A 23,888-nucleotide genomic window follows, 5' to 3' on the forward strand; every position below is an offset into this window, starting at 1 on the left:
AGGTCCAAGGGACTTGTCCACCTTTAGTCCCATTAGTTTGCCGAGTACTTTTTCTCTAGTGATAGTTTTAAGTTTTCCCCTCCCTATAAGCCCCTTGATTATCAATTATTGGGATGCTTTTAGTGTATTCTACCGATACAAAATATTTGTTCAAAGTCCCAGTCATTTCTCTGTTTCCCATTATTAACTCCCCAGTCTCATCCTCTAAGGGACCAAAGTTTACTTTAGCTATTCTCTATTACAATCGCTCAACCATAGGTGGCCGTGCCTTCTGTTGCCTGGGCCCCAAGCTCTGGAACTCCCTGCCTAAACTTCTCCGCCTCTCGACCTCTCTTTCCTCCGTCAAGACGCTCCTTAAAACCTCCCTCTTTGACCAAGCTTTTGGTCACCTGCCATCATTTCTACTTATACAGCTCGGTGTCAAATTTTTTATCTCATAATACTCCTGTGAAGCGCCCTGGGATGATTCACTACATTAAAGGCACTATATAAATAACATTTTGGGTTGTTGTTATCATTTGCAAATAAACTCGACTCATTTGCTTTTTCGCCTGCCCTGCCCAGGCAAGGCAATGGCTCCCATGATCACAAGTCTGACTCTGGGTCCCTACAGGCTGGATTCTTCAATCGGAGAAACAACGCGGGGGATGGAGACAGCCCTGGAGAGAGAGCCTCGGAGGATGCAGGTCCGTCGGCCGAGGGGGAAACTATCCAAGAGTGAGAAAAGCCACCATCCATCACATCGTCCTGCAGTGGCTTCGACCAATCAGCAGACTCCGTCTCTCTCAGCATTCCAAGGCCAAAGGAAGTGGTTGAGTTGGAGGATGAGATGTGAAGCCAATAATTGCCGATCACAGTTGCTCAGTAGGTCTCTCTCTCCCTCCCTCACCTCTGAGTCAGAAGGTCGTGGCTTCGAGCCCCCCACACACACACACACACACACACACACTCCACAGACTTGAGCCACATTAAGCCAAGATCTGATACTCACCCCAGTTGCATATACTGACGGAGTACCGCACTCCCTTAGTGCAGCGTTCCCTCCGTACTGCCCCTCCGACAGTGCCACACTCACTCAGTACTGCCCCTCGGACAGTGCAGCGTTCCCTCCGTACTGCCCCTCAGACAGTGCCACGCTCCCTCAGTACTGCCCCTCGGACAGTGCAGCGCTCCCTCAGTACTGCCCCTCGGACAGTGCAGCGCACCCTCAGTACTGCCCCTCGGACAGTGCAGCGCACCCTCAGTACTGCCCGTCGGACAGTGCGGTGCTCCCTCAATACTGCCCCTCGGACAGTGCAGCGCACCCTCAGTACTGCCCCTCGGACAGTGCAGCGCGCCCTCAGTACTGCCCCTCCGACAGTGCGGCGCTCCCTCAGTACTGCCCCTCCGACAGTGCAGCGCGCCCTCAGTACTGCCCCTCCGACAGTGCGGCGCTCCCTCAGTACTGCCCCTACGACAGTGCGGCTCTCCCTCAGTACTGCCCCTCCGACAGTGCGGCGCTCCCTCAGTACTGCCCCTCCGACAGTGCAGCTCTCCCTCAGTACTGGTAACTGGGGGGGTGTGGACCTGGGTTTTGGGGGCTCGAGTCTCTGGAGTGTGTGGGTCTTGAACCCACGACGTTCGCCGCAACGATTGTACTCGATCGAGTCGGTGTTTATTATAGTCCTGTCATGTATTCAACTGTCATTGTAATCCGTGTCTAAACTGTCCTAAGTTGTACACTGTGAGAACACTGACCACTAGGTGGTGAACTTGTGGGAGACACTCCTAACCTGGACTTTCAGGTATAAAAGGGGAAGCTCCACCCATCTTCTCCACTTCAGTGCTGGAATAAAGGTTGCTGGTCACAGAGTGACCTTCTCTCTAGCATGGGCCTCGTGTGCATTTGTACTGTATAGTCAGGACATATTATTGGCGACGAGAAACTGGGATTTAAACCACGCGAGCATGGCCACTAGCAGCACAGACGAGAGGTACTGTGTTGGTGATGATTGGGACGATTTTATTGAGAGACTACAGCAAAGTTGCGTCACCAAGGAATGGCTGGGACAGGATTCGGCCGACAAATGCAGGGCTCATCTGACGGTTTGTGGATCCAGGACGTACTCCCTGATGAAGGACCTTCGAGCGCCAGAGAAGCTGGCGGACAAGGCTTTTGAAGAGCTCAGTAAGTTGATCGGGGAACACTTTAAACCGGCGAGCAGCATGCAGATGGCGAGACACCGGTTTTACACGCACCGGCGGCGAGAAGGGCAAAGTGTTCCAGACTTCGTGGCAGACCTCCGGCGACTGGCGAGCCTATGTAAGTTCCCACATGCATGCAGAGCGGAGATGCTGCGAGACTTTTGTTGAGGGCATCGGGCACGCTGAGGTTTTCAGGAAACTGATTGAGACCAAGGACTTGACCCTGGAAATGGTAGCTTTGATGGCCCAGACATTTATCTCAGGGAAGGAAGTGACCAGAATGATGTTTGACAAAAATCTTGTTTTAAATGCAGCAAATGGACAGGGAGTCAACATTGTTAACACGGCATACAGTTCTCCAGGCAGACAGGGGCAATCGGACATGCCCGAGCATGTAGTCAAACCCAAAGGGGGAATTCAACAGAGACAATGGCTAGCTGAACGGCGATTCATGACATCGCAAGGGACAATGGGGCCATTAACACCTGTCAATGGTGCGTTTAAGGAGTTACAGAGACAGTCAGAGACGATCGACTGGTAATGGACCTTTTGTTTCCAACAACGGCTCATGTTGGAGGTGTGGAGGCAAACACACAGCCAGAGCTTGCAGGTATCAGCAATATCAGCGATCACTTGGCGCGTATGTGCAGGAAGCCTGCAGCCAGGTTGGTGTACGAGGAGGACGGGCTCAATGTACACCCTACGAAGCCAAATGGACATTGGTGGAAATTGCTGGAAGCTGAAGTTCAGCGAGTTCATGTGGAGCACATATACAGTTCATACACCAGGATGCCACCGATAATGATGAAAGTGCTCCTCAATGGCATCCCAGTATCAATGGAGCTAGACACAGGGGCTAGCCAGTCCCTGATGAGTATCAAACGGTTCAACAAGTTGTAGGTGTCCAAGGCCAGGAGGCCAAAATTATTGCCGATTGACGCACAGCTACGGACATATATAAAGGAGATCACTCCGATGCTCGGCAGCGCCACGGTAGTCGTGACCCACAAAGATTCGGAGAACAGGTTGCCACTCTGGATTGTCCCGGGGGACGGTCCCGCACTGCTGGGGAGGAGTTGGCTTGCTGTCATGAACTGGAAATGGGGCGATGTCAATGCAATTTCCTGTGGAGCGAATATCATGCTCACAGGTCCTGGACAAATTTGACTCACTATTCCAACCTGGCATTGGCACTTTCATGGGGACCAAGGTAGTGATTCACATAAACCCGGACGCCAGGGCAGTACACCACAAGGCCAGAGAGGTGCTGTGTGTGATGCGGGAAAAGATAGAAGGCGAATTGGACTGCCTGCTGAGGGAAGGCATCATCTTGCCAGTCGAATACAGTGACTGGGCGAGCCTGATTGTGCCGGTGCTCAAGGCGGATGGGTCGGTCAGGATATGTAGTGATTACAAGGCCACCATCAATCGGGTGTCACTCCAAGACCAGTACCCGCTACCGAGAGCGGAGGACTTCTTCGCAACGCTATCTGGTGGCAAACCTTTTTCAAAATTGGACCTGACCTCAGCTTACATAGCCAGGTGCTGGCGAGTGAGTCGAAGAAGCTGACCACCATCATGACACACAAGGGGGTTGTTTGAGTACAACAGGTGTCCGTTCGGGATTTGTTCGGCCGCGATCTTTCAGCGAAACATGGAAAGTCTCCTCAAGTCGATTCCAAGGACAGTGGTTTTTCAAGACGACATCCTCATCACAGATTGCGATACTGAAGAACACCTCCACAACCTGGAGGAGGTGCTACGCAGACTGGACCGGGTAGGTCTACGACTGAAAAAGGCAAAGTGCGTCTTTCCAGCTCCAGAGGTAGAATTCCTGGGGATGAGGGTAGCAGCAGACGGGATCAGACCTACTGTATCCAAAACGGAAGCGATCCCGAGAGCACCCAGACCCCGTAACATGACGGAGCTGCGTTCGTTCCTGGGGCTCCTGAACTATTTTGGTAACTTTCTTCCCAAATTGAGCACGCAGTTAGAGCTGCTACACGTGCTCCTACGCAAAGGTCACGAATGGGTCTGGGGGGACAGCCAGGAAAGGGCTTTCGATAGAGCATGCAATTTGTTATGCTCCAACAATCTGTTAACGCTATATGACCCATGTAAGAAACTTGTTTTAACGTGCGATGAGTCGTCCTATGGAGTCGGGTGTGTGTTGCAGCATGTTAATGCCAAGGGTCAGTTACAGCCAGTAGCTTATGCCTCCAGAAGTCTGTCCCAGGCAGAAAGGGGCTATGGGATGGTAGAAAAAGAAGCGCTTGCATGTGTATATGCAGTAAAAAAAAAAAATGCACCAGTATCTGTTTGGCAGGAAATTTGAGCTGGAGACAGATCACAAACCCCTAACATCCCTTTTGGCCAACAACAAGGCCATAAATGCAAATGCGTCGGCCTGTATATAGAGGTGGGCACTCACGTTAGCTGTCTATGACTATACAATTCGGCACAGACCGGGCACTGAAAACTGCCCCGATGCACTCAGCAGGCTCCCACTAGCCACCACCGAGGGGGCAACCGAGCATGCTGCTGAGATGGTCATGGCTGTTGAAGCTTTCGAAAGTGAAGGGTCACCCCTGACAGCCCGACAGATCAAAGTCTGGACAAATAGAGAGCCGCTACTGTCTTTAGTCAAGAAATGTGTCCTGAATGGGGACTGGGCAGCCACGTACAGGGCATACCCTGAGGAATTCAAACCATTTCACAGGCGCAAGGATGAACTCTCGATTCAGGCCGATTACCTACTATGGGGAAACCGAGTCATCATGCCCCAGGTGGGCAGAGAGACGTTCATCCGAGAACTCCACAATGAGCACCCGGGCATTGTCATGATGAAGGCAATTGCCAGGTCATACGTTTGGTGGCCAGGGATAGATGCAGACCTGGAACTTTGTGTTCGCAGGTGCAACACGTGTGCTCAGCTGGGCAATGCGCCCAGGGAAGCCCCCCTTAGCTCCTGGTCCTGGCCCACCAAGCCATGGTTATGCATCCATGTGGACTATGCAGGTCCTTCCATGGGAAAAATGTTTTTGGATGTAGTAAACGCCTACTCCAAATGGATCGAGTGTGACATTCTTAATTCAAGCACATCCTCTGCCACGGTAGAAAGTACGGGTAATGTTTGCCGCCCATGGTCTACCAGACGTCTTCGTCAGCGACAATGGCCCGTGCTTTACAAGAATCGAATTCCAGGACTTCATGGCAGGAAATGGTATCAACCATGTCAGAACGGCCAGGCGGAACGAGCAGTGCAGATAATCAAACGGGATGCTTAGAATCCAAGTGGGTTCCCTACAAAGCCGCTTATCACGCCTCCTGTTGGCCAATAGATCCCGACCACACTCACTCACAGGGGTTCCACCCGCAGAGCTGCTAATGAAAAGGACGCTCAAAACCAGGTTATCCCTGTTTTCACCCCACCATGAAAGAAATTGTTGAGAGCAGGCGCCGGTCACAATGTGACTACCATGACGGGAATGCGAGGGCGCGATGTATTGATGTCAATGACCCTGTCTTTGTCCTCAACTATGCTGCAGGGCCCAAATGGCTTGCAGGCACTGTGATTGCCAAAGAGGGGAATAGGATTCTGGTAGTTAAACTTACCAATGGACAGATCTGACGCAAACATTGGATCAAACAAAAAGGAGGTTCAGCAACCCCATAGAAGAAGCAGAGGAAGAACACGATGTAGAGTTCACTCCACCACAGGTGACCGAACACCGGAACCAAGTGGAGGAGAGCCCAGTCACTGTGGGCAGTCTGGACAGGCCTGAGGCACCGCAAACAGCAGACACTCAGGCCAGCGTCCAACGACCGGAGCCCCAACTCAGGCGCTCTACTAGGGAGTGTAAACCACCAGAGAGACTTAACCTGTGATTCCAATAAGACTTTGGCGGGGGAGGTGATATCATGTATTCAACTATCATTGTAATCCATCTATAAACTGACCTAAGTTGTACACCGTGAGAACACTGACCACTAGGTGGTGAACTTGTGGGAGACACTCCTAACCTGGACTTTCAGGCATGAAAGGGGAAGCTCCACCCATCTCCACTTCAGTGCTGGAATAAAGGTTGCTGGTCACAGAGTGACCTTCTCTCTAGTATGGGTCTCGTGTGCATTTGTACTGTGTAGTAAGGACATATTTAGTCCTGTTGCAGTTGTTGTTTTGGCTATGATTGGTTGTTGAAATGAACAAGTTCTAATGCCCTGCACCCATTGTGAAGAAAAGTTTACCAAACCGATTTCTGGCGATATTAAAGCACTTACGGCCGTTGAACAAACCCTCTAAACACAACATTTCTACATTTGCCTTGTGGGACTTTAGATAGATGGAGTCCTGTGTGTTGACCATGAGTGAGACCGGCATTAAGGCCCAGAAATTGGGTCCCGCCTCGTCTGGGGCGGTAACACACACGAGTGCCAGACTTTGCGCCCCTCACGATAAATTCGGATTACCGGCCCCGGAAGGAAGTGGAGCACTAAATCACAGCTCTCCACGTCCTTCTCTGGGGCGGGAGTGGGGCGCAGCACTACGCATTGGGCCTCACAGCGCTGGCGCATCCTAGGGGCTCGTCCTCCAATCACAGAGAAGATCCCGAGCTGCTGTACTCTGTGCACAACGGACCCCACCGACCCAGACCACCGGGGAGCTGGGGGTCCCGAGCAATGGGCCCGGCACTGGAGAGACTGACCCAGACCACCGGGGAGCTGGGGGTCCCGAGCAATGGGCCCGGCACTGGAGAGAGCGACCCGGACCAACGACCCGGACCACCGGGGAGCTGGGGGTCCTGGGCGATGGGCCCGGCACAGGAGAGAGAGACCCGGACCACCGGGGAGCTGGGGGTCCCGAGCGATGGGCCTGACACTGGAGAGACCGACCCGGACCACCGGGGAGCTGGGGGTCCCGAGCGATGGGCCCGACACTGGAGAGACCGACCCGGACCACCGGGGAGCTGGGGGTCCCGGGCGATGGGCCCGGCACTGGAGAGACCAACCCAGACTACCGGGGAGCTGGGGGTCCCGGACGATGGGCCCGGCACTGGAGAGACCGACCCGGACCACCAACCCAGACCACCGGGGAGCTGGGGGTCCCGGGCGATGGGTCCGACACTGGAGAGACCGACCCGGACCACCGGGGAGCTGGGGGTCCCGAGCGATGGGCCCGGCACTGGAGAGAGCGACCCGGACCACCGAGGAGCTGGGGGTCCCGGGCGATGGGCCCGACGAGAGAGAGAGAAAGGAGAGAGAGAGAGAGAGGGATGGGACTGGCTTTGGAGAGAGAGAGAGGGGGATGGGCCTGGCACTGGAGGGAGAGAGAGAGAGAGAGAGAGAGAGGGATGGGCCTGGCACTGGAGGGAGGGAGAGAGAGAGAGAGAGAGAGAGAGATAGGCCCGGCACTGGAGGGAGAGAGAGAGAGAGAGAGAGAGCGAGATGGGTCTGGCCCTGGAGGGAGAGAGAGAGAGAGATGGGCTGGACACGAGAGAGAGAGAGAGAGAGAGAGAGAGAGCAATGGGCCTGGCACTGGAGGGACAGAGAGAGAGGGATAGGCTCGGCTCGAGAGAGAGAGAGAGAGAGAGAGGGATGGGCCCGGCTCGAGAGAGAGAGAGAGAGAGAGAGAGAGAGAGAGAGAGGGATGGGCCCGGCTCGAGCAGAGAGGGAGAGAGATGCCGGGCCGAGCGATCGCGGCACGGAGTTTGTGCCCAAAATGCCGCTGGAGCAGGAAGTGAAACAGGAGATTTTTTTTCCAGTAGCAGCGTTACCGCCCGGCACAGCTTCGGGGGGCGGGGAGGGGTCGGTACACAATCTCGGGGCCAGGGCGCTAACGGGGCGATGGGCGCGGCATCACGGTCTCCGGGCGCTGCTGCTGAACTCCCGCCAAATTTAGCGGGAGTCGTTGCCAGTGTCGGCCTGGTCACAAAATTAATTTACACCCCATCGCCCCCTGCCCCCCTGGGAGCACTGACGGGAGGCACTAATGCACCAGGATTTCTCCCCACAATTCTTTCACTGATACCTAATACTCTCGGGGCAGTGTGACAACAAACAAGGGGGGCCGAGGACGGAGGAAATTTCCAGCCTGCTCCTCCCAATACAACCGACACTGATCCGGATCTCGGGAATTCTTCTCCAGGGCTGGGCCCATCTCCCCCACAGGCTCACAGCTCCCTGTGAGGTGACTGTAATGTATCCAGGTTTGCTGACCGTACCAAGCTTGGGACAGGAACGATAGACTTGCATTTATATAGCGCCTTTCACAGCCGCCTGACTTCTCAAAGCACTTTACAGCCAATGAGGTACTTTTTTGGAGTGTGGTCACTGCAGTTATGTGGGAAACGCAACAGCCAATTTGCGCACAGCAAGCTCCCACAAACAAATGTGACAATGAGCAGATAAGCTGTTTTTTTTGTCATGTTGATTGAGGGATAAATATTAGCCCCAGGACACCAACTCCCCTGCTCTGCTTCGAAATAGTGCTGTGGGATCTTTTACATCCACTTGAGAGAGCAGACGGGGCCTTGGTTTAACGTCTCATCCGAAAGACGGCACCTCCGACAGTGCAATGCTCCCTCAGTACTGCCCCTCCCACGGTGCAGCACTCTCACAGTACTGCCCCTCCGACAGTGCAGCGCTCCCTCAGTACTGCCCCTCCGACAGTGCAGCGCTCCCTAAGTACTGCCCCTCCGACAGTGCAGTGCTCCCACAGTACTGCCCCTCCCACAGTGCAGCACTCCCTCAGTACTGCCCCTCCCACAGTGCAGCACTCCCTCAGTACTGCCCCTCCGACAGCGCAGCACTCCCTCAGTACTGCCTCTCCGACAGTGCAGCGCTCCCTCAGTACTGCCCCTCCCATAGTGCAGCACTCCCTCAGTACTGCCCCTCCGACAGTGCAGCACTCCCTCAGTGCTGCCCCTCCGACAGTGCAGCACTCCCTCAGTACTGCCTCTCCGACAGTGCAGCGCTCCCTCAGTACTGCCCCTCTGACAGTGCAGTGCTCCCTCAGTACTGCAATGGAGTGGGATTTTAACCCACTGAGTCAAGGTTGAATCTCTCCTCTTTGCCCAGCCCCGTGGATTCCCTTTGGGGTGGGGGAACTGAGCCTTGTACTTGTTGTCGATGTATCCCCGGTGTCAGGGCTGAGTGAGGGAGCTGTTCGCTGGGTGCCGCTTGTGATTACAATGGCCTCCACTGACATGTGACATCCTGTCAACCCAAACACTGTGAGCTTCTTACAGACTCTGGGACTGTAACCATTGGATTTAGAGAGTCACAGAGACAGGATGATAACTGCCTCAGGCCCAACCTGACGGTTCAACCCTGTGAGCTGAGCTTCTGATCCCGTCTCCGACCCATCCCCCAGACCTCCCACTGCCCCTCCGTAACATCGTCCGTCTCCAACCCATCCCCCAGACCTCCCACTGCCCCTCCGTAACATCGTCCATCTCCAACCCATCCCCCAGACCACCCACTGCCCCTCCGTAACATCGTCCATCTCCAACCCATCCCCCAGACCACCCGCTGCCCCTCCGTAACATCGTCCATCTCCAACCCATCCCCCAGACCTCCCACTGCCCCCTCCGTAACATCGTCCATCTCCGACCCATCCCCCAGACCTCCCACTGCCCCTCCGTAACATCGTCCATCTCCGACCCATCCCCCAGACCACCTACTGCCCCCTCCGTAACATTGTCCATCTCCACATCTTCCCCCAGACCACTCACTTCCCCCTCCTTAGTGTTGTGTATGCATGCCTGTTTACTGTGTGATGTCTGTAACACCGTTATGCCACATTGAATGTACCCTTATACTGTACACACCTTACCAGTACACCAGAGGGTGCTGCTGCTGGAGACCTAGGGGTTGCCTGCACATGGCAGGTAACCCAGCATAAAAGGGAACTCACAGCTTGTTGTCGTCACTCAGGATAAAGGACTACATATCTACACAGTTTAAGTACCATACCCTGGCTCGTGGAGTCATTACTAAAGGTGCCTACATACACTACAACTGACGACAAGAATACAGGATCACGAACTACATGCTCAACATGTCTAACCTCAGCAACTTTCAGCAACTTACAGACGGAGAAGATTGGGACGCTTTCGTGGGAAGATTGGAACACTTCTTTATAGCCAACGACCTGGACGGGGACACACCAGCCACACTACTGAACCTACACAGGGCCATCCTGCTTAGCAGTTGTGAGCCCAACATCTACGGTCTCGTCAGGGACTTACTAGCCCCGGGGAAGACAACCACCAAGAGCTATGAGCAACTTGTAACAATCATACAGGAACAAATAAAACCGAAAGAAAGCATCCTCACAGCCAGGTTCTACACTTACCGGCGACCTGAGGGCCAAGAAATTGCCAAGTATGCTGCACACTTAAGAAGACTAGCTGCACCGTGTGATTTTGGCGACCACCGTAATGAATCACTAAGGGACATATTTGTCATCTGAATCGGCCACCAAGGGCCCCCTACACAAATTGCTCTCGGCTGACATCACGGTCACCCTGCAGAAAGCAATCCAAGTGAGCCAGGCCTACATGGTTTCGGCCAGCAACTCCAGGTGAATACTGACCCAGGACTCTAAACCGGCGAGCGCAGTCCACCGCATGGATACTTCTAAAGGCAGAAATGCTGCCCTGAGACCCGCAACCCTGAGTCCGCCACATGGGGCAAACCGGATAGCCCCGTGCTGGCGCTGTGGAGGAAACCACAGGGCCCACCAGTGCCGCTACAAAAACTATGCATGCAAAGGCTGTAAAGAGAAAGTGCACCTTCAGAGAATATGCAGAAAAGGCTGTACTCACTGCGTCTCTGATGAGCTGGCTGATCACCGGGGCTCCGACACAGATGAAGATGAAGCTGCTCAAACCCTGGAAGAAGAGTATGGAATCTTTACCTGCTCCACAGGAAGTTCTCCGGAATGATGAAAGTGGACATCGACGGGGTCCCAGTCTCCATGGAGATCGACACAAGGCCGAGCCAGTCTGTGATGAGCCAAATGAGATTTGAAAAAATTTGGATGAATCCTGCCACTCGACCAAAACTGTCTCCTGTCCAGGCAAAGCTGCTCACCTATACCAAAGGTAAAATCCAAATCGTTGACAGTGTAGACGTCCAGGTCTCCTTTGCTGCTGGGCAGGAATTGGATGAACCGGGTCCACATCAGGCGAAGTGGCCCTGTGGAAGAAAAGAACACAATAGCCCTCCTGCAAGAAAGCCAGGAAATGGCTGCAGCACCAGCAGCACAAGGAGAAATACTTGTAATCAAAATGGTCACCGCCATGCCACCAGTGAGCATGGAGGAAACATAGAAACATAGAAAATAGGTGCAGGAGTAGGCCATTGCACCGCCAATCAATAAGATCATGGCTGATCATTCCCTCAGTACCCCTTTCCTGCTTTCTCTCCATACCCCTTGATTCCCTTAGCCGTAAGGGCAATATCTAACTCCCTCTTGAATATATCCAACGAACTGGCATCAACAACTCTCTGCAGTTGGGAATTCCACAGGTTAACAACTCTCTGAGTGAAGATGTTTCTCCTCATCTCAGTCCTAAATGGCCTACCCCTTATCCTAAGACTATGTCCCCTGGTTCTGGACTTCCCCAACATCGGGAACATTCATCCCACATCTAACCTCTCCAGTCCCGTCAGAATCTTAAACGTTTCTATGAGATCCCCTCTCATCCTTCTAAACTCCAGTGAATAAAGGCCCAGTTGATCCAGTCTCTCCTCATATGACAGTCCCGCCATCCCTGAAATCAGTCTGGTGAACCTTCACTGCACTCCCTCAATAGCAAGAACGTCCTTCCTCAGATTAGGAGACCAAAACTGAACACAATATTCCAGGTGAGGCCTCACTAAGGCCCTGTACAACTGCAGTAAGACCTCCCTGCTCCTATACTCATTTGCCTTCTTCACCGCCTGCTGTACCTGCATGCCCACTTTCAGTGACTGATGAACCATGACACCCAGGTCTCGTTGCACCTCCCCTTTTCCTAATCTGCCGCCATCCAGATAATATTCTGCCTTCGTGTTTTTGCTCCCAAAATGGATAACCTCACATTTATCCACATTATACTGCATCTGCCATGCATTTGCCCACTCACCTAACCTGTCCAAGTCACCCTGCAGCCTCTTAGCGTCCTCCTCACACCTCACACTGCCACCCAGTTTAGTGTCATCCACAAACTTGGAGATATTACACTCAATTCCTTCATCGTTAATGTATATTGTAAAGAGCTGGGGTCCCAGTACTGAGCCCTGCCTGCCATTCTGAAAAGGACCCGTTTATCCCTACTCTCTGCTTCCTGTCTGCCAACCAGTTCTCTATCCACGTCAGCACATTACCCCCAATACCATGCGATTTGATTTTGCACACCAATCTCTTGTGCGAGACCTTGTCAAAAGCCTTTTGAAAGTCCAAGTATACCACATCCATTGGTTCTCCCTTGTCCACTCTGCTAGTTACATCCTCAAAAAATTCCAGAAGATTTGTCAAGCATGATTTCCCTTTTATAAATCCATGCTGACTTGGTCCAATCCTGTCACTGCTTTCCAAATGCACTGCTATTTCATCCTTAATGATTGATTCCAACATTTTCCCCACTACTGATGTCAGGCTAACTGGTCTATAATTACCCGCTTTCTCTCTCCCTCCCTCCATTTTTAAAAAGTGGTGTTACATTAGCTACCCTCCAGTCTATAGGAACTGATCCAGAGTTGATAGACTGTTGGAAAATGATCACCAATGCATCCACTATTTCTAGGGCCACTTCCTTAAGCACTCTGGGATGCAGACTATCAGGCCCCGGGGATTTATCGGCCTTCAATCCCATCAGTTTCCCTAACACAATTCCCCGCCTGATAAGGTTATCCTTCAGTTCCTCCTTCTCACTAGACCTACTGTCCCCTAGTACAATCAGAAGGTTATTTGTGTCTTCCTTCGTGAAGACAGAACCAAAGTATTTATTCAATTGGTCTGCCATTTCTTTATTCCCCATTATAAATTCACCCGAATCCCACTGCAAGGGACCTACGTTTGTCTTTACTAATCTTTTTCTCTTCACATATTTAGAGAAGTTTTTACAGTCAGCTTTTATGTTCCCTGCAAGCTTCCTCTCATACTCTATTATCCCCCTCTTAATTAAACCCTTAGTCTTCCTCTGTTGAATTCTAAACTTCTCCCTGTCCTCAGGTTTGTTGCTTTATCTAGCCAAATTATATGCCTCTTCCTTGGCTTTAAAACTATCCTTAATTTCCTTTATTAGCCACGGTTGAGCCACCTTCCCAGTTTTATTTTTACTCCAGACAGGGATGTACAATTGCTGAAGTTCATCCATGTGAACTTTAAATGTTTGCCATTGCTTATCCACCGTCAACCCTTTAAGTATCCTTTGCCAGTCTATTCTAGCCAATTCACGCCTCATGCCATCAAAGTTACCTTTCCTTAAGTTCAGGACTTTAGTTTCTGAATTAACTGTGTCACTCTCCATCTTAATAAAGAATTCTACCATATTATGGTCACTCTTCCCCAAGGGTCTCGCACAACAAGATTGCTAATTAGTCCCTTCTCATTACACAACACCCAGTCTAGGATGGCCAGCTCCCTGGTTGGTTCCTCGACATATTGGTCTGGAAAAACATCCCTAATACACTCCAGGAAATCCTCCTCCACCGCATTGCTACCAGTTTGGTTAGCCCAATCAATATGCAGATTAAAGTCATCCATGATAACTGCTGTACCTTTATCGCACACATCCCTTATTTCTTGTTTGATGCTGTCCCCAACCTCACTACTACTGTTTGATGGTCTGTACACAACTCCCACTAGCGTTTTCTGCCCTTTGGAATTCCAGAGCTCCACCCATACCGATTCCACATCATCCAAGCTAATGTCCTTCCTTACTATTGCATTAATTTCCTCTTTAACCAGCAATGCCACCCCGCCTCCTTTTCCTTTCTGTATATCCTTCCTAAATGTTGAATACCCTTGGATGTTGAGTTCCCAGCCTTGGTCACCCTGGGGCCATGTCTCCTTAATGTCAATTACATCATACCCGTTAACTCCTATCTGCGCAGTTAATTCGTCCACCTTATTTCGAATACTCCTCGCATTGAGGCACAGAGCCTTCAGGCTTGTTTTTTTAACACACTTTGCCCCTTTAGAATTTTGCTGTAATGTGGCCCTTTTTGTTTTTGCCTTGGGTTTCTCTGCCCGTGACTTTTACTATTCTCCTTTCTATCTTTTGCTTCTGACTCCATTTTATTTCCCTCTGTCTCCCTGCATAGGTTCCCATCCCCTTGCCATATTAGTTTAACTCCTCCCCAACAGCACTAGCAAACATTCCCCCGAGGACATTGGTTCCGGTCCTGCCCAGGTGCAGACCGTCCGGTCTCACCTCCCCCAGAACCGGTTCCAATGCCCCAGGAATTTGAATCCCTCCCTTCTGCACCATTGCTCAAGCCATGTATTCATCTGAGCTATCCTGCGATTCCTACTCTGACTAGCACGTGGCACTGGTAGCAATCCTGAGATTAATACTTTTGAGGTCCTACTTTTTAATTTAACTCCTAGCTCCTTAAATTCATCTTGTCGGACCTCATCCCGTTTTTTACCTATATGCACCACGACAACTGGCTGTTCACCCTCCCTTTTCAGAATGTCCTGCACCCGCTCCGAATCCTTGACCCTTGCACCAGGGAGGCAACATACCATCCTGGAGTCTTGGTTGCGGCCACAGAAACGCCTATCACTATTGCTCTCCCACTCTTTCTCCTGCCCTGCTGTGCAGCAGAGCCCACCGCGGTGCCATGAACTTGGCTGCTGCTGTTCTCCCCTGATGAGTCATCCCCCTCAACAGTACCCAAAGCGGTGTATCTGTTTTGCAGGGGGATGACCACAGGGGATCCCTGCACTACCTTCCTTGCACTGCTCTTCCTGTTGGTCTTCCATTCCCTATCTGGCTGCGTACCCTTTGCCTGCCATAAGACCAACTCACTAAGTGTGCTATTCACATCATTCTCAGCATCGTGCATGCTCCAGAGTGAATCCACCCGCTGCTCCAGTTCCACAATGCGGTTCATCAGGAGCTGTAGGTGGATACACTTCCCGCACACATAGCCGTCAGGGACACCGGAAGCGTCCCTGAGTTCCCACATGGTACAGGAGGAGCATAACACGTGTCCAAGCTCTCCTGCCATGACTTAACCCCTAGATAAACTTAAATTGGTAACAACAATGCTGAAGGTTACTGACTGATAGAAAAAAGAAAAAAGAAAAGCTACTTACCAATCACTTACCCCCTTGGCCCCTTGGCCCCTTGGCCCCTTGGCCCCTTGGCCCCTTGGCCCCTTGGCCCCTTGGCTGTGACGTCACCTTTCAATTTCTTTCTACTTCTTTTTTCCCTCCCTGCTGCAGCTGCACAAGCCGGGCCTTTATAGGCCTCCCCACGCTCGCCTCACCGACGGAGCATCACGTGACACCGAGCGGCCAATCGGATTTGAAGGCTCCCTTAAAGGAGACCGGTAACCAAAGAAATTTAAAGGGGAAGTTTCAACTATTTGAGTACACGGACTTTAAAACTAAAGAGGCGATTAAAGGGTGCAAGTATGAAAATGTATGCAATGTAACCATGAATTGTGATGCTGGTTTAACTAATGTGACTAATGATATGAATGCAGGTGTCAGTAAGGTTAAGAACAAGTTTATTATGCTTAACAGTAATGATAGAGATTGTGAAATGCATAATGCAACCATGTCTGTTGAAACCAGGACACCCAAAAGTGATGCAAATGCTAGAATGTATAATGCAGGCTCGATTATGTGTGATCAGAGCCATGGTGTCATGTATACAGGTAGGACACTGCCAAAGGACACTGGATCCTACAGGGACCATGCTGATGCCAATGGAATCCCTCTGTGGGAGACCTCCAGGTCCAGCAGGCTACCTGACCATGTAGCCTGCACCTTTGGAATGAATGTGATGCCCCTTGCAGGACACACACACAGGCAGTTGGAGCAGACCCACTACAGGGACAGTGGTCAATGGGCAGCCCAACCACCACCAATGGCAACTGGCATCAGACCAGCCCTACAGCCCCTGGCCACCAGGGCCAACACCAGGAGCATGAGCCAATACCCTCCAGCTTCTCTGGCAAACCCTGGGATGACCTGACCCTCATCCCAATTGGTGGACAAGGAGCCCACCCAGTCTTGTGGCCCTGCCCACCACCCCACAACTACCCACATCACAGTGTATACACACGACCCACTGCTGCCATGGCTACCTCCCCGAGGGATCCCACAACAGTGACACCCACTTGGTTTGTGTGTGAGGGAGGGGAAACATACGAGGCCAGCCTCAAGTACAGGAGTCACACCTGGCAACCACACAACCTCCCATTGCCCACCACTGATCACCTCCCCTGGTCATGACAATAAGTATATGAAAAATGCTCAGGAGGGGGAGTATTGTTGTGTATGCATGCCTGTTCACTGTGTGATGTCTGTAACACTGTTATGCCACATTGAATGTACCCTTATACTGTACACACCTTACCGGTTCACTAGAGGGTTGCCTGCACACGGCAGGTAACCCAGTATAAAAGGGAACTCACAGCTTGTTGTCGTCACTCAGGAGCTGTAAATAAAGGACGACAGGTCTACATAGTTTAAGTATCATACCCTGCCTCGTGGGGTCATCACTAAAGGTGCCTACATACACGAAACTTAGCATCGCCCGTCTCCACATCTTCCCCCTGACCACCCACTGCCCCCTCCGTAACATCGTCTGTCTCCACATCTTCCCCCAGAACAGCCACTTCCCCCTCCGTAACATCACCCGTCTCCCCTCGATCTCCAAGACCACTCACTGCCCCCTTCCTAACATTGCCCATCTCCACATCTTCCCTCAGACCACTTACTTCCCCCTCCATAACATCGGCAGTCTTTGACCCATCCCCCAGAACACCCCCTTCCCCCTCCGTAACATCACCCGTCTCTGACCCATCCCCCAGAACACCCCCTTCCCCCTCCGTAACATCGCCCGTCTCTGACCCATTCCCCAGAACACCCACTTCCCCCTCCGCAACATCGTCCACCTCCCCTCGATCCCCAAGACCACTCAATGCCCCCTTCCTAACATTGCCCATCTCCACATCTTCCCCAGACCACCCACTGTCCCCTCCGTAACATCGCCCATCTCTGCCTCAGCTCATCCGCTGCTGTAACCCTCACCCATGCCTTTGTCACCTCTGAACTCGACTATTCCAACGCTCTGCTGGCCGGCCTTCCAGCCAACACTCCCGCTTCCCTCTATCCTAACTGGCCCCGAGTCCCGTTCACCCATCGCCTCCCACCCCCCGCTGTGCCCACTGACCTATATTATCTCCCGGTCCGGCAATGACAGAGAGGTTTTCAAGGAGGAGAGAGAGGCGGAGAGATTGAGTGAGGGAATTCCAGAGACTAGGGTCCAGGCAGCTGAAGGCATGGCCACCAATGGTGATTCGATGAAAATCGGGGAAGCTCAAGAGGTCAGATTTGGAGGAGTGCAAAGATCTCGGAGCATTGAGGGGCTGGATGAGATTACAGAGATAAGGAGGGGGGGGTCAAGGGCCACAGAGGGTCTTCAATAGGTCGAAGAGGATTTTGCCTGGACTGGAGAATTTTAGCTATGAGGACAGATTGGATAATTTGGGTTGTTTTCTTTGGAACAGAGGAGGCTGAGGGAGACCTTATTGAGGTGTATTAAAATTATGAGGGGCCTAGATACAGTGGATAGGAAGGTCCTATTCTCCTTGTCAGAGGGATTAACAACCAGGGGGCATAGATTTAAAGTGATTGGTGAGATGTTTAGAGAGGATTTTAGGGGAAATGTCTTCACCCAGAGGGTGGTGGGGGTCTGGAACTCACTGCCTGAAAGGGTGGTAGAGGCAGAAACCCTCACCACATTTAAAAAGTACTTGAATGTACACTGGAAGTGCCATAACCTACAGGGCTACGGACCAAGAACTGGGGAGTGGGATTAGGCTGTGTAGCTCTTTGTCAGCCGGCGCGGACACGATGGGCTGAGATGGCCTCTTCCGTGCTGTAAATGTCTCTGGTTCGATGATTGCCCTGATCGGGGAGCTCTGTCCCTTTGTTACGATTACACAATCAGGAGCAGGCTGAAGGAGCAACATGTTTGTTCAGAGACCTGTCACTAATGCTGAGGATGATGCAACCCTTCAATGGTCTCCCTGGAGAGGCGCCTGCGGTATAAATACCAGGCTCCCTTGGCCACCTCAGCCCAAAGTGACAGCCAGCCTCATCGCCTTCACGCCCTCCAGCTACCGTCGTCGCGAGGCAACCCCGGCTCCCGGGACACAATGCATCGTACTGAGATCATCTTCAAGATCAAATATGTTTGCTACCCATTGCTGGCTGCCATCGGGGTTCCCAGTAAGTGTTTTTAATATTTCTTCACAGGATGTGGGCATCGCTGGCAAGGCCGGCATTTATTGCCCATCCCTAATCACTCTTGAGAAGGTGGTGATGAGATGCCTTCTTGAACCGTTGCAGTCCGTGTGGTGAAGGTGCTCTCACAGTGCTGTTAGGGAGGGAGTTCCAGGATTTTGACCCAGCGACGATGAAGAAACGGCCGATATATTTACAAGTCAGGATGGTGTATGACTCGGAGGGGAACGTGGAGGTGGTGGTGTTCCCATGCGTCTGCTGCCCTTGTCCTTCTAGGCGGTCGAGGTCGCGGGTTTGGGAGGTGCTGCCGAAGAAGCCTTGGCGAGTTGCTGCAGTGCATCTTGTAGATGGTACACACTGCAGCCACGATACGCTGGTGGTGGAGAGAGTCAATGTTTAAGAAAGGAGGGAGAGAGAAAACGTGGAACTACAGACCAGTTAGCCTGACATCAATAGGAGGGAAAATGCTAGAATCTATTATTAAGGACATGGTGACTGGGCACTTAGTAAATAATAATAGTTTTGGGCAGAGTCAGCGTGGATTTATGAAAGGGAAATCATGTTTGATGAATCGAGTTTTTTGAGATTACATAAGAACATAAGAATTAGGAACAGGAGTAGGCCATCTAGCCCCTCGAGCCTGCTCCGCCATTCAACAAGATCATGGCTGATCTGGCCTTGGACTCAGCTCCACTTACCCGCCTGCTCCCCGTAACCCTTAATTCCCTGATTGGTTAAAAATCTATCTATCTGTGATCTGAATACATTCAATGAGCTAGCCTCAAGTGCTTCCCTGGGCAGAGAATTCCACAGATTCACAACCCTCTGGGAGAAGAAATTCCTTCTCAACTCGGTTTTAAATTGGCTACCCCGTATTTTGAGGCTGTGCCCCCTAGTTCAAGTCTCCCCGACCAGTGGAAACAACCTCTCTGCCTCTATCTTGTCTATCCCTTTCATTATTTTAAATGTTTCTATAAGATCACCCCTCATCCTTCTGAACTTCAACGAGTAAAGACCCAGTCTACTCAATCTATCATCATAAGGTAACCCTCTCATCTCCGGAATCAGCTTAGTGAATCATTTCTGTACCCCCTCCAAAGCTAGTATATCCTTTCTTAAGTAAGATGACCAAAACTGCACGTAGTACTCCAGGTGTGGCCTCACCAATACCCTATACAGTTGCAGCAGGATCTCCCTGCTTTTGTACTCCATCCCTCTCGCAATGAAGGCCAACATTCCATTCGCCTTCCTGATTACCTGCTGCACCTGCAAACTAACTTTTTGGGATTCATGCACAAGGACCCCCAGGTCCCTCTGCACCGCAGCATGTTGTAATTTCTCCCCATTCAAATAATATTCCCTTTTACTGTTTTTTTTTCCAAGGTGGATGACCTTGGACCTTTAGTCACTCTTTTCCGTTTTATATATCTGTAAAAGCTTTTACTATCAGTTTTTATGTTTTGCGCAAGTTTACTTTTGTAATCTATCTTTCCTTTCTTTATTGCTTTCATAGTCATTCTTTGCTGTCGTTTAAAATTTTCCCAATCTTCTAGTTTCCCACTAACCTTGGCCACCTTATACGCATTGGTTTTTAATTTGATACTCTCCTTTATTTCCTTGGTTATCCACGGCTGGTTATCCCTTCTCTTACCGCCCTTCTTTTTCACTGGAATATATTTTTGTTGAGCACTATGAAAGAGCTCCTTAAAAGTCCTCCACTGTTCCTCAATTGTGCCACCGTTTAGTCTATGTTTCCAGTCTACTTTAGCCAACTCTGCCCTCATCCCACTGTAGTCGCCTTTATTTAAGCATAGGACCCTCGTTTGAGACACTACTTCCTCACCCTCCATCTGTATTACAAATTCAACCATACTGTGATCACTCATTCCGAGAGGATCTTTGACTTGGAGATCGTTTATTTTTCCTGTCTCATTACACAGGACCAGATCTATGATCGCTTGCTCCCTTGTAGGTTCTGTAACATACTGTTCTAAGAAACAAAAGAGATTGTAACTAACAGAATAGATAAGGGGGAACCAGTGGATGTGGTGTATTTGGATTTTCAGAAGGCATTCGATAAGGTGCCACACAAGAGGTTATTGAACAAAATGAGGGCTCATGGGATTGAGGTAATATACTAGCATGGATTGGTTAACGGACACAAAACAGAGAGTCGGAATAAAAAGGTCATTTTCGGTTTGGCAGGCTGTAACTCGTGGGGGTGCCGTAAGGATCAGTGCTTGGGCCCCAGCTAGTCACAATCTATATTAATGATTTGGATGAGAGGACCAAATGTAATATTTCCAAGTTTGCTGATGATTCAAAGCTAGGTGGGAATGTAAATTGTGAGGAGGATGCAAAGAGACTTCAAGGGATTATTGACAGGCTAAGTGAGTGGGCAAGAACATGGCAAATGGAATATAATGTGGAGAAATGTGAAGTTATCCATTTTGGTAGGAAAAATAGAAAAGCAGAGTAATTTTTAAATGGTGAGAGATTGGGAGATGTTGGTGTTCACAGGGACCTGGCTGTCCTTGTACACCAATCACTGAAAGTTAACCCGTAAGTACATCAAGCAATGAAGAAAGCAAATGGTATGTTGGCCTTTATTACAACAGGATTTGAATATAAGAGTAACAACGTCTTACTGCAATTATATAGGACCCTGGTGAGACCACACCTGGAGTATTGTGTACAGTTCTGGTCTCCTGACCTAAGGAAGGATATACTTGCCATTGAGGGAGTGCAACGAAGGTTCACCAGACTGATTCCTGGGATGGGGGATTGTCCTATGAGGAGAGATTGAGTAGACTTGGCCAATATTCTCTATTATTTAGAAGATTGAGAGATCTGATTGAAACACAACATTCTTACAGGACTTGACAGGGTAGATGCAGGGAGCATGTTTCCTCTGGCTGGGAGTCTAGAACCAGGGGTCACAGTCTCAGGATAAGGGGTCGGCCATTTAGGACTAAGATGAGGAGAAACTTCTTCACTCAGAGGGTGGTGACTCTCTGGAATTCTCTACCCCAGAGGGCTGTGGAGGCTCAGTCTTTGAATATATTCAAGACACAAATCGCTGGATTTTTGGATATTAAGGGAATCAAGGGATATGGGGACAGTACAGGAAGGTGGAGTTGTGGTAGAAGATCAGCCATGATCTCATTGAATGGCGGAGCAGGCTCGAGGGGGCGAATGGCCGACTCCTGCTCCCAATCCATATGTTAACGTCGTACTTCCTTTATTTTCTTTTCTCTCTCCCCCTGCAGTTAACGTCATGGCGATCGCCATCCTGTCACGGGGCAGGTGCGGCCTCTCCCGGTGCGTCACCTGCTACCTGGTCGCCATGGCGACGGCGGACCTGGCGGTGGTGGTGCTCGACGTGATTCTCAACCACATCAGCAGCCTCTTCTTCCCCCCGTCCTTCCTGTACCTCACCCCGGTGTGCAGCCTACGGGCCGTCCTGCAGAGTGCGGCCACCGAGAACTCCATCTGGCTGACCGTGGCCTTTACCTTTGACCGCACCGTGGCCATCTGCTGCCGGCAGCTCAAGGCTCGCTACTGCACCGGGAGGATGGCCGCCGGGGTGATCGGGGTGGTGAGCGCCTTCTTCTGCCTCAAAAACATCCCCTGGTACTTCAAATACGAGCCGCGCTTCGTGATAAAGGGCACAGGCTGGCTGTGCAAGATCAGGCTGAGCTTCTTCACCTTGCCGGCCTGGGAGGCCTACGACCTGTTCCACATCATCCTCACCCCCACCTTCCCCTTCGCCCTGATCCTGCTGCTCAACGCCCTCACCGTCAGGTATGTCCTGGTGGCCAGCCGCGCCCGCCGGAGACTCCAGGCTGGCGGCAAGGAGGGGACGCAGACCGACCCCGAGATGGAGGGCCGCAGGAGGTCCATGGTCCTGCTCTTCACCATCTCCGGGAGCTTCGTGCTGCTGTGGTCTGTCCACGTGGTCTACTTCCTGGACACCAGGGTCAGGAACGACATCTACTACTACGGGTACGACGACCCAGACTTCATCTTCCAGGAGGTGGGCTACATCTTCAAGCTGCTCAGCTCCTGCACCAACACCTGTATTTACATGGCCACCCAGAGAAAGTTCAGGCAGGAGCAGAAAGACGGCCTGACTTATCTCTTCAAACGCCTCGCCAAGTTAGTGAAGAGATTGAGAGGTTCCAGCATCAGCACTTGAGACATGACCTGGATTGACCCACAGGCTGTCCTGACTCTCACCCCTACCTCAACCCACTCTCCCTCTCCCCTTCCCCAACTCTCCCTCTCCTCCTCTCCCCAACTCCCCCTCTCCCGCTCTCCGCAACTCCCCCTCTCCTCCTCTCCCCAACTCTCCCTCTCCTCCTCTCCCCAACTCTCCCTCTCCTCCTCTCCCTCTCCTCCTCACCCCAACTCTCCCTCTCCTCCCCTCCCCAACTCCCCCTCTCCTCCTCTCCCCAACTCCCCCTCTCCTCCTCTCCCCAACTCTCCCTCTCCTCCTCTCCCCAACTCCCCCTCTCCCCAACTCTCCCTCTCCTCCTCACCCCAACTCTCCCTCTCCTCCTCTCCCCAACTCTCCCTCTCCTCCTCTCCCCAACTCCTCCTCTCCCCAACTCCCCCTCTCCCCAACTCCCCCTCTCCTCCTCTCCCCAACTCTCCCCAACTCCCCCTCTCCCCCTCTCCCCAACTCCTCCTCTCCCCAACTCTCCCTCTCCTCCTCTCCCCAACTCCCCCTCTCCTCCTCTCCCCAACTCTCCCTCTCCTCCTCACCCCAACTCTCCCTCTCCCCCTCTCCCCAACTCCCCCTCTCCTCCTCTCCCCAACTCTCCCTCTCCTCCTCACCCCAACTCTCCCTCTCCTTCCCCAACTCTCCCTCTCCTCCTCTCCCCAACTCTCCCTTTCCTCCTCTCCCCAACTCCCCCTCTCCTCCTCTCCCCAACTCTCCCTCTCCTCCTCTCCCCAACTCTCCCTCTCCTCCTCTCCCCAACTCTCCCTCTCCTCCTCTCCCCAACTCTCCCTCTCCTCCTCTCCCCAACTCTCCCTTTCCTCCTCTCTCCAACTCTCCCTCTCCTCCTCTCCCCAACTCCCCCTCTCCTCCTCTCCCCAATTTCCCCTCTCCTCCTCTCCCCAACTCTCCCTGGCGATGAATACTAAATTTCCGGACAGCATCCATGATGCTCACACCTTGTGTGAGAGCACTGTATCTGACTTGTTTAACAATCAGCCA

General features: G+C 51.8%; 1 protein-coding gene across 9 annotated transcripts in view; it reads left to right on the top strand.

Annotated features, from left to right (window-relative positions):
* Positions 1-1,878, top strand: part of LOC139248256 (integrin alpha-X-like) — a 230,761-nt gene extending 228,883 nt beyond the window's left edge. For all 9 annotated transcript variants that reach the window (XM_070872018.1, XM_070872014.1, XM_070872013.1 and 6 more), the window contains one exon: positions 614-1,878. In XM_070872018.1, the coding sequence (XP_070728119.1) occupies positions 614-721 (108 nt within the window). In that variant the 3' untranslated portion in view covers positions 722-1,878. The remainder of the gene's footprint in view (positions 1-613) is intronic.
* The last annotated feature ends 22,010 nt before the right edge of the window (positions 1,879-23,888 follow it).

The sequence above is a fragment of the Pristiophorus japonicus genome, unplaced genomic scaffold, assembly GCF_044704955.1.
Source record: "Pristiophorus japonicus isolate sPriJap1 unplaced genomic scaffold, sPriJap1.hap1 HAP1_SCAFFOLD_29, whole genome shotgun sequence".
NCBI classification, from domain to species: Eukaryota; Metazoa; Chordata; class Chondrichthyes; family Pristiophoridae; genus Pristiophorus; species Pristiophorus japonicus.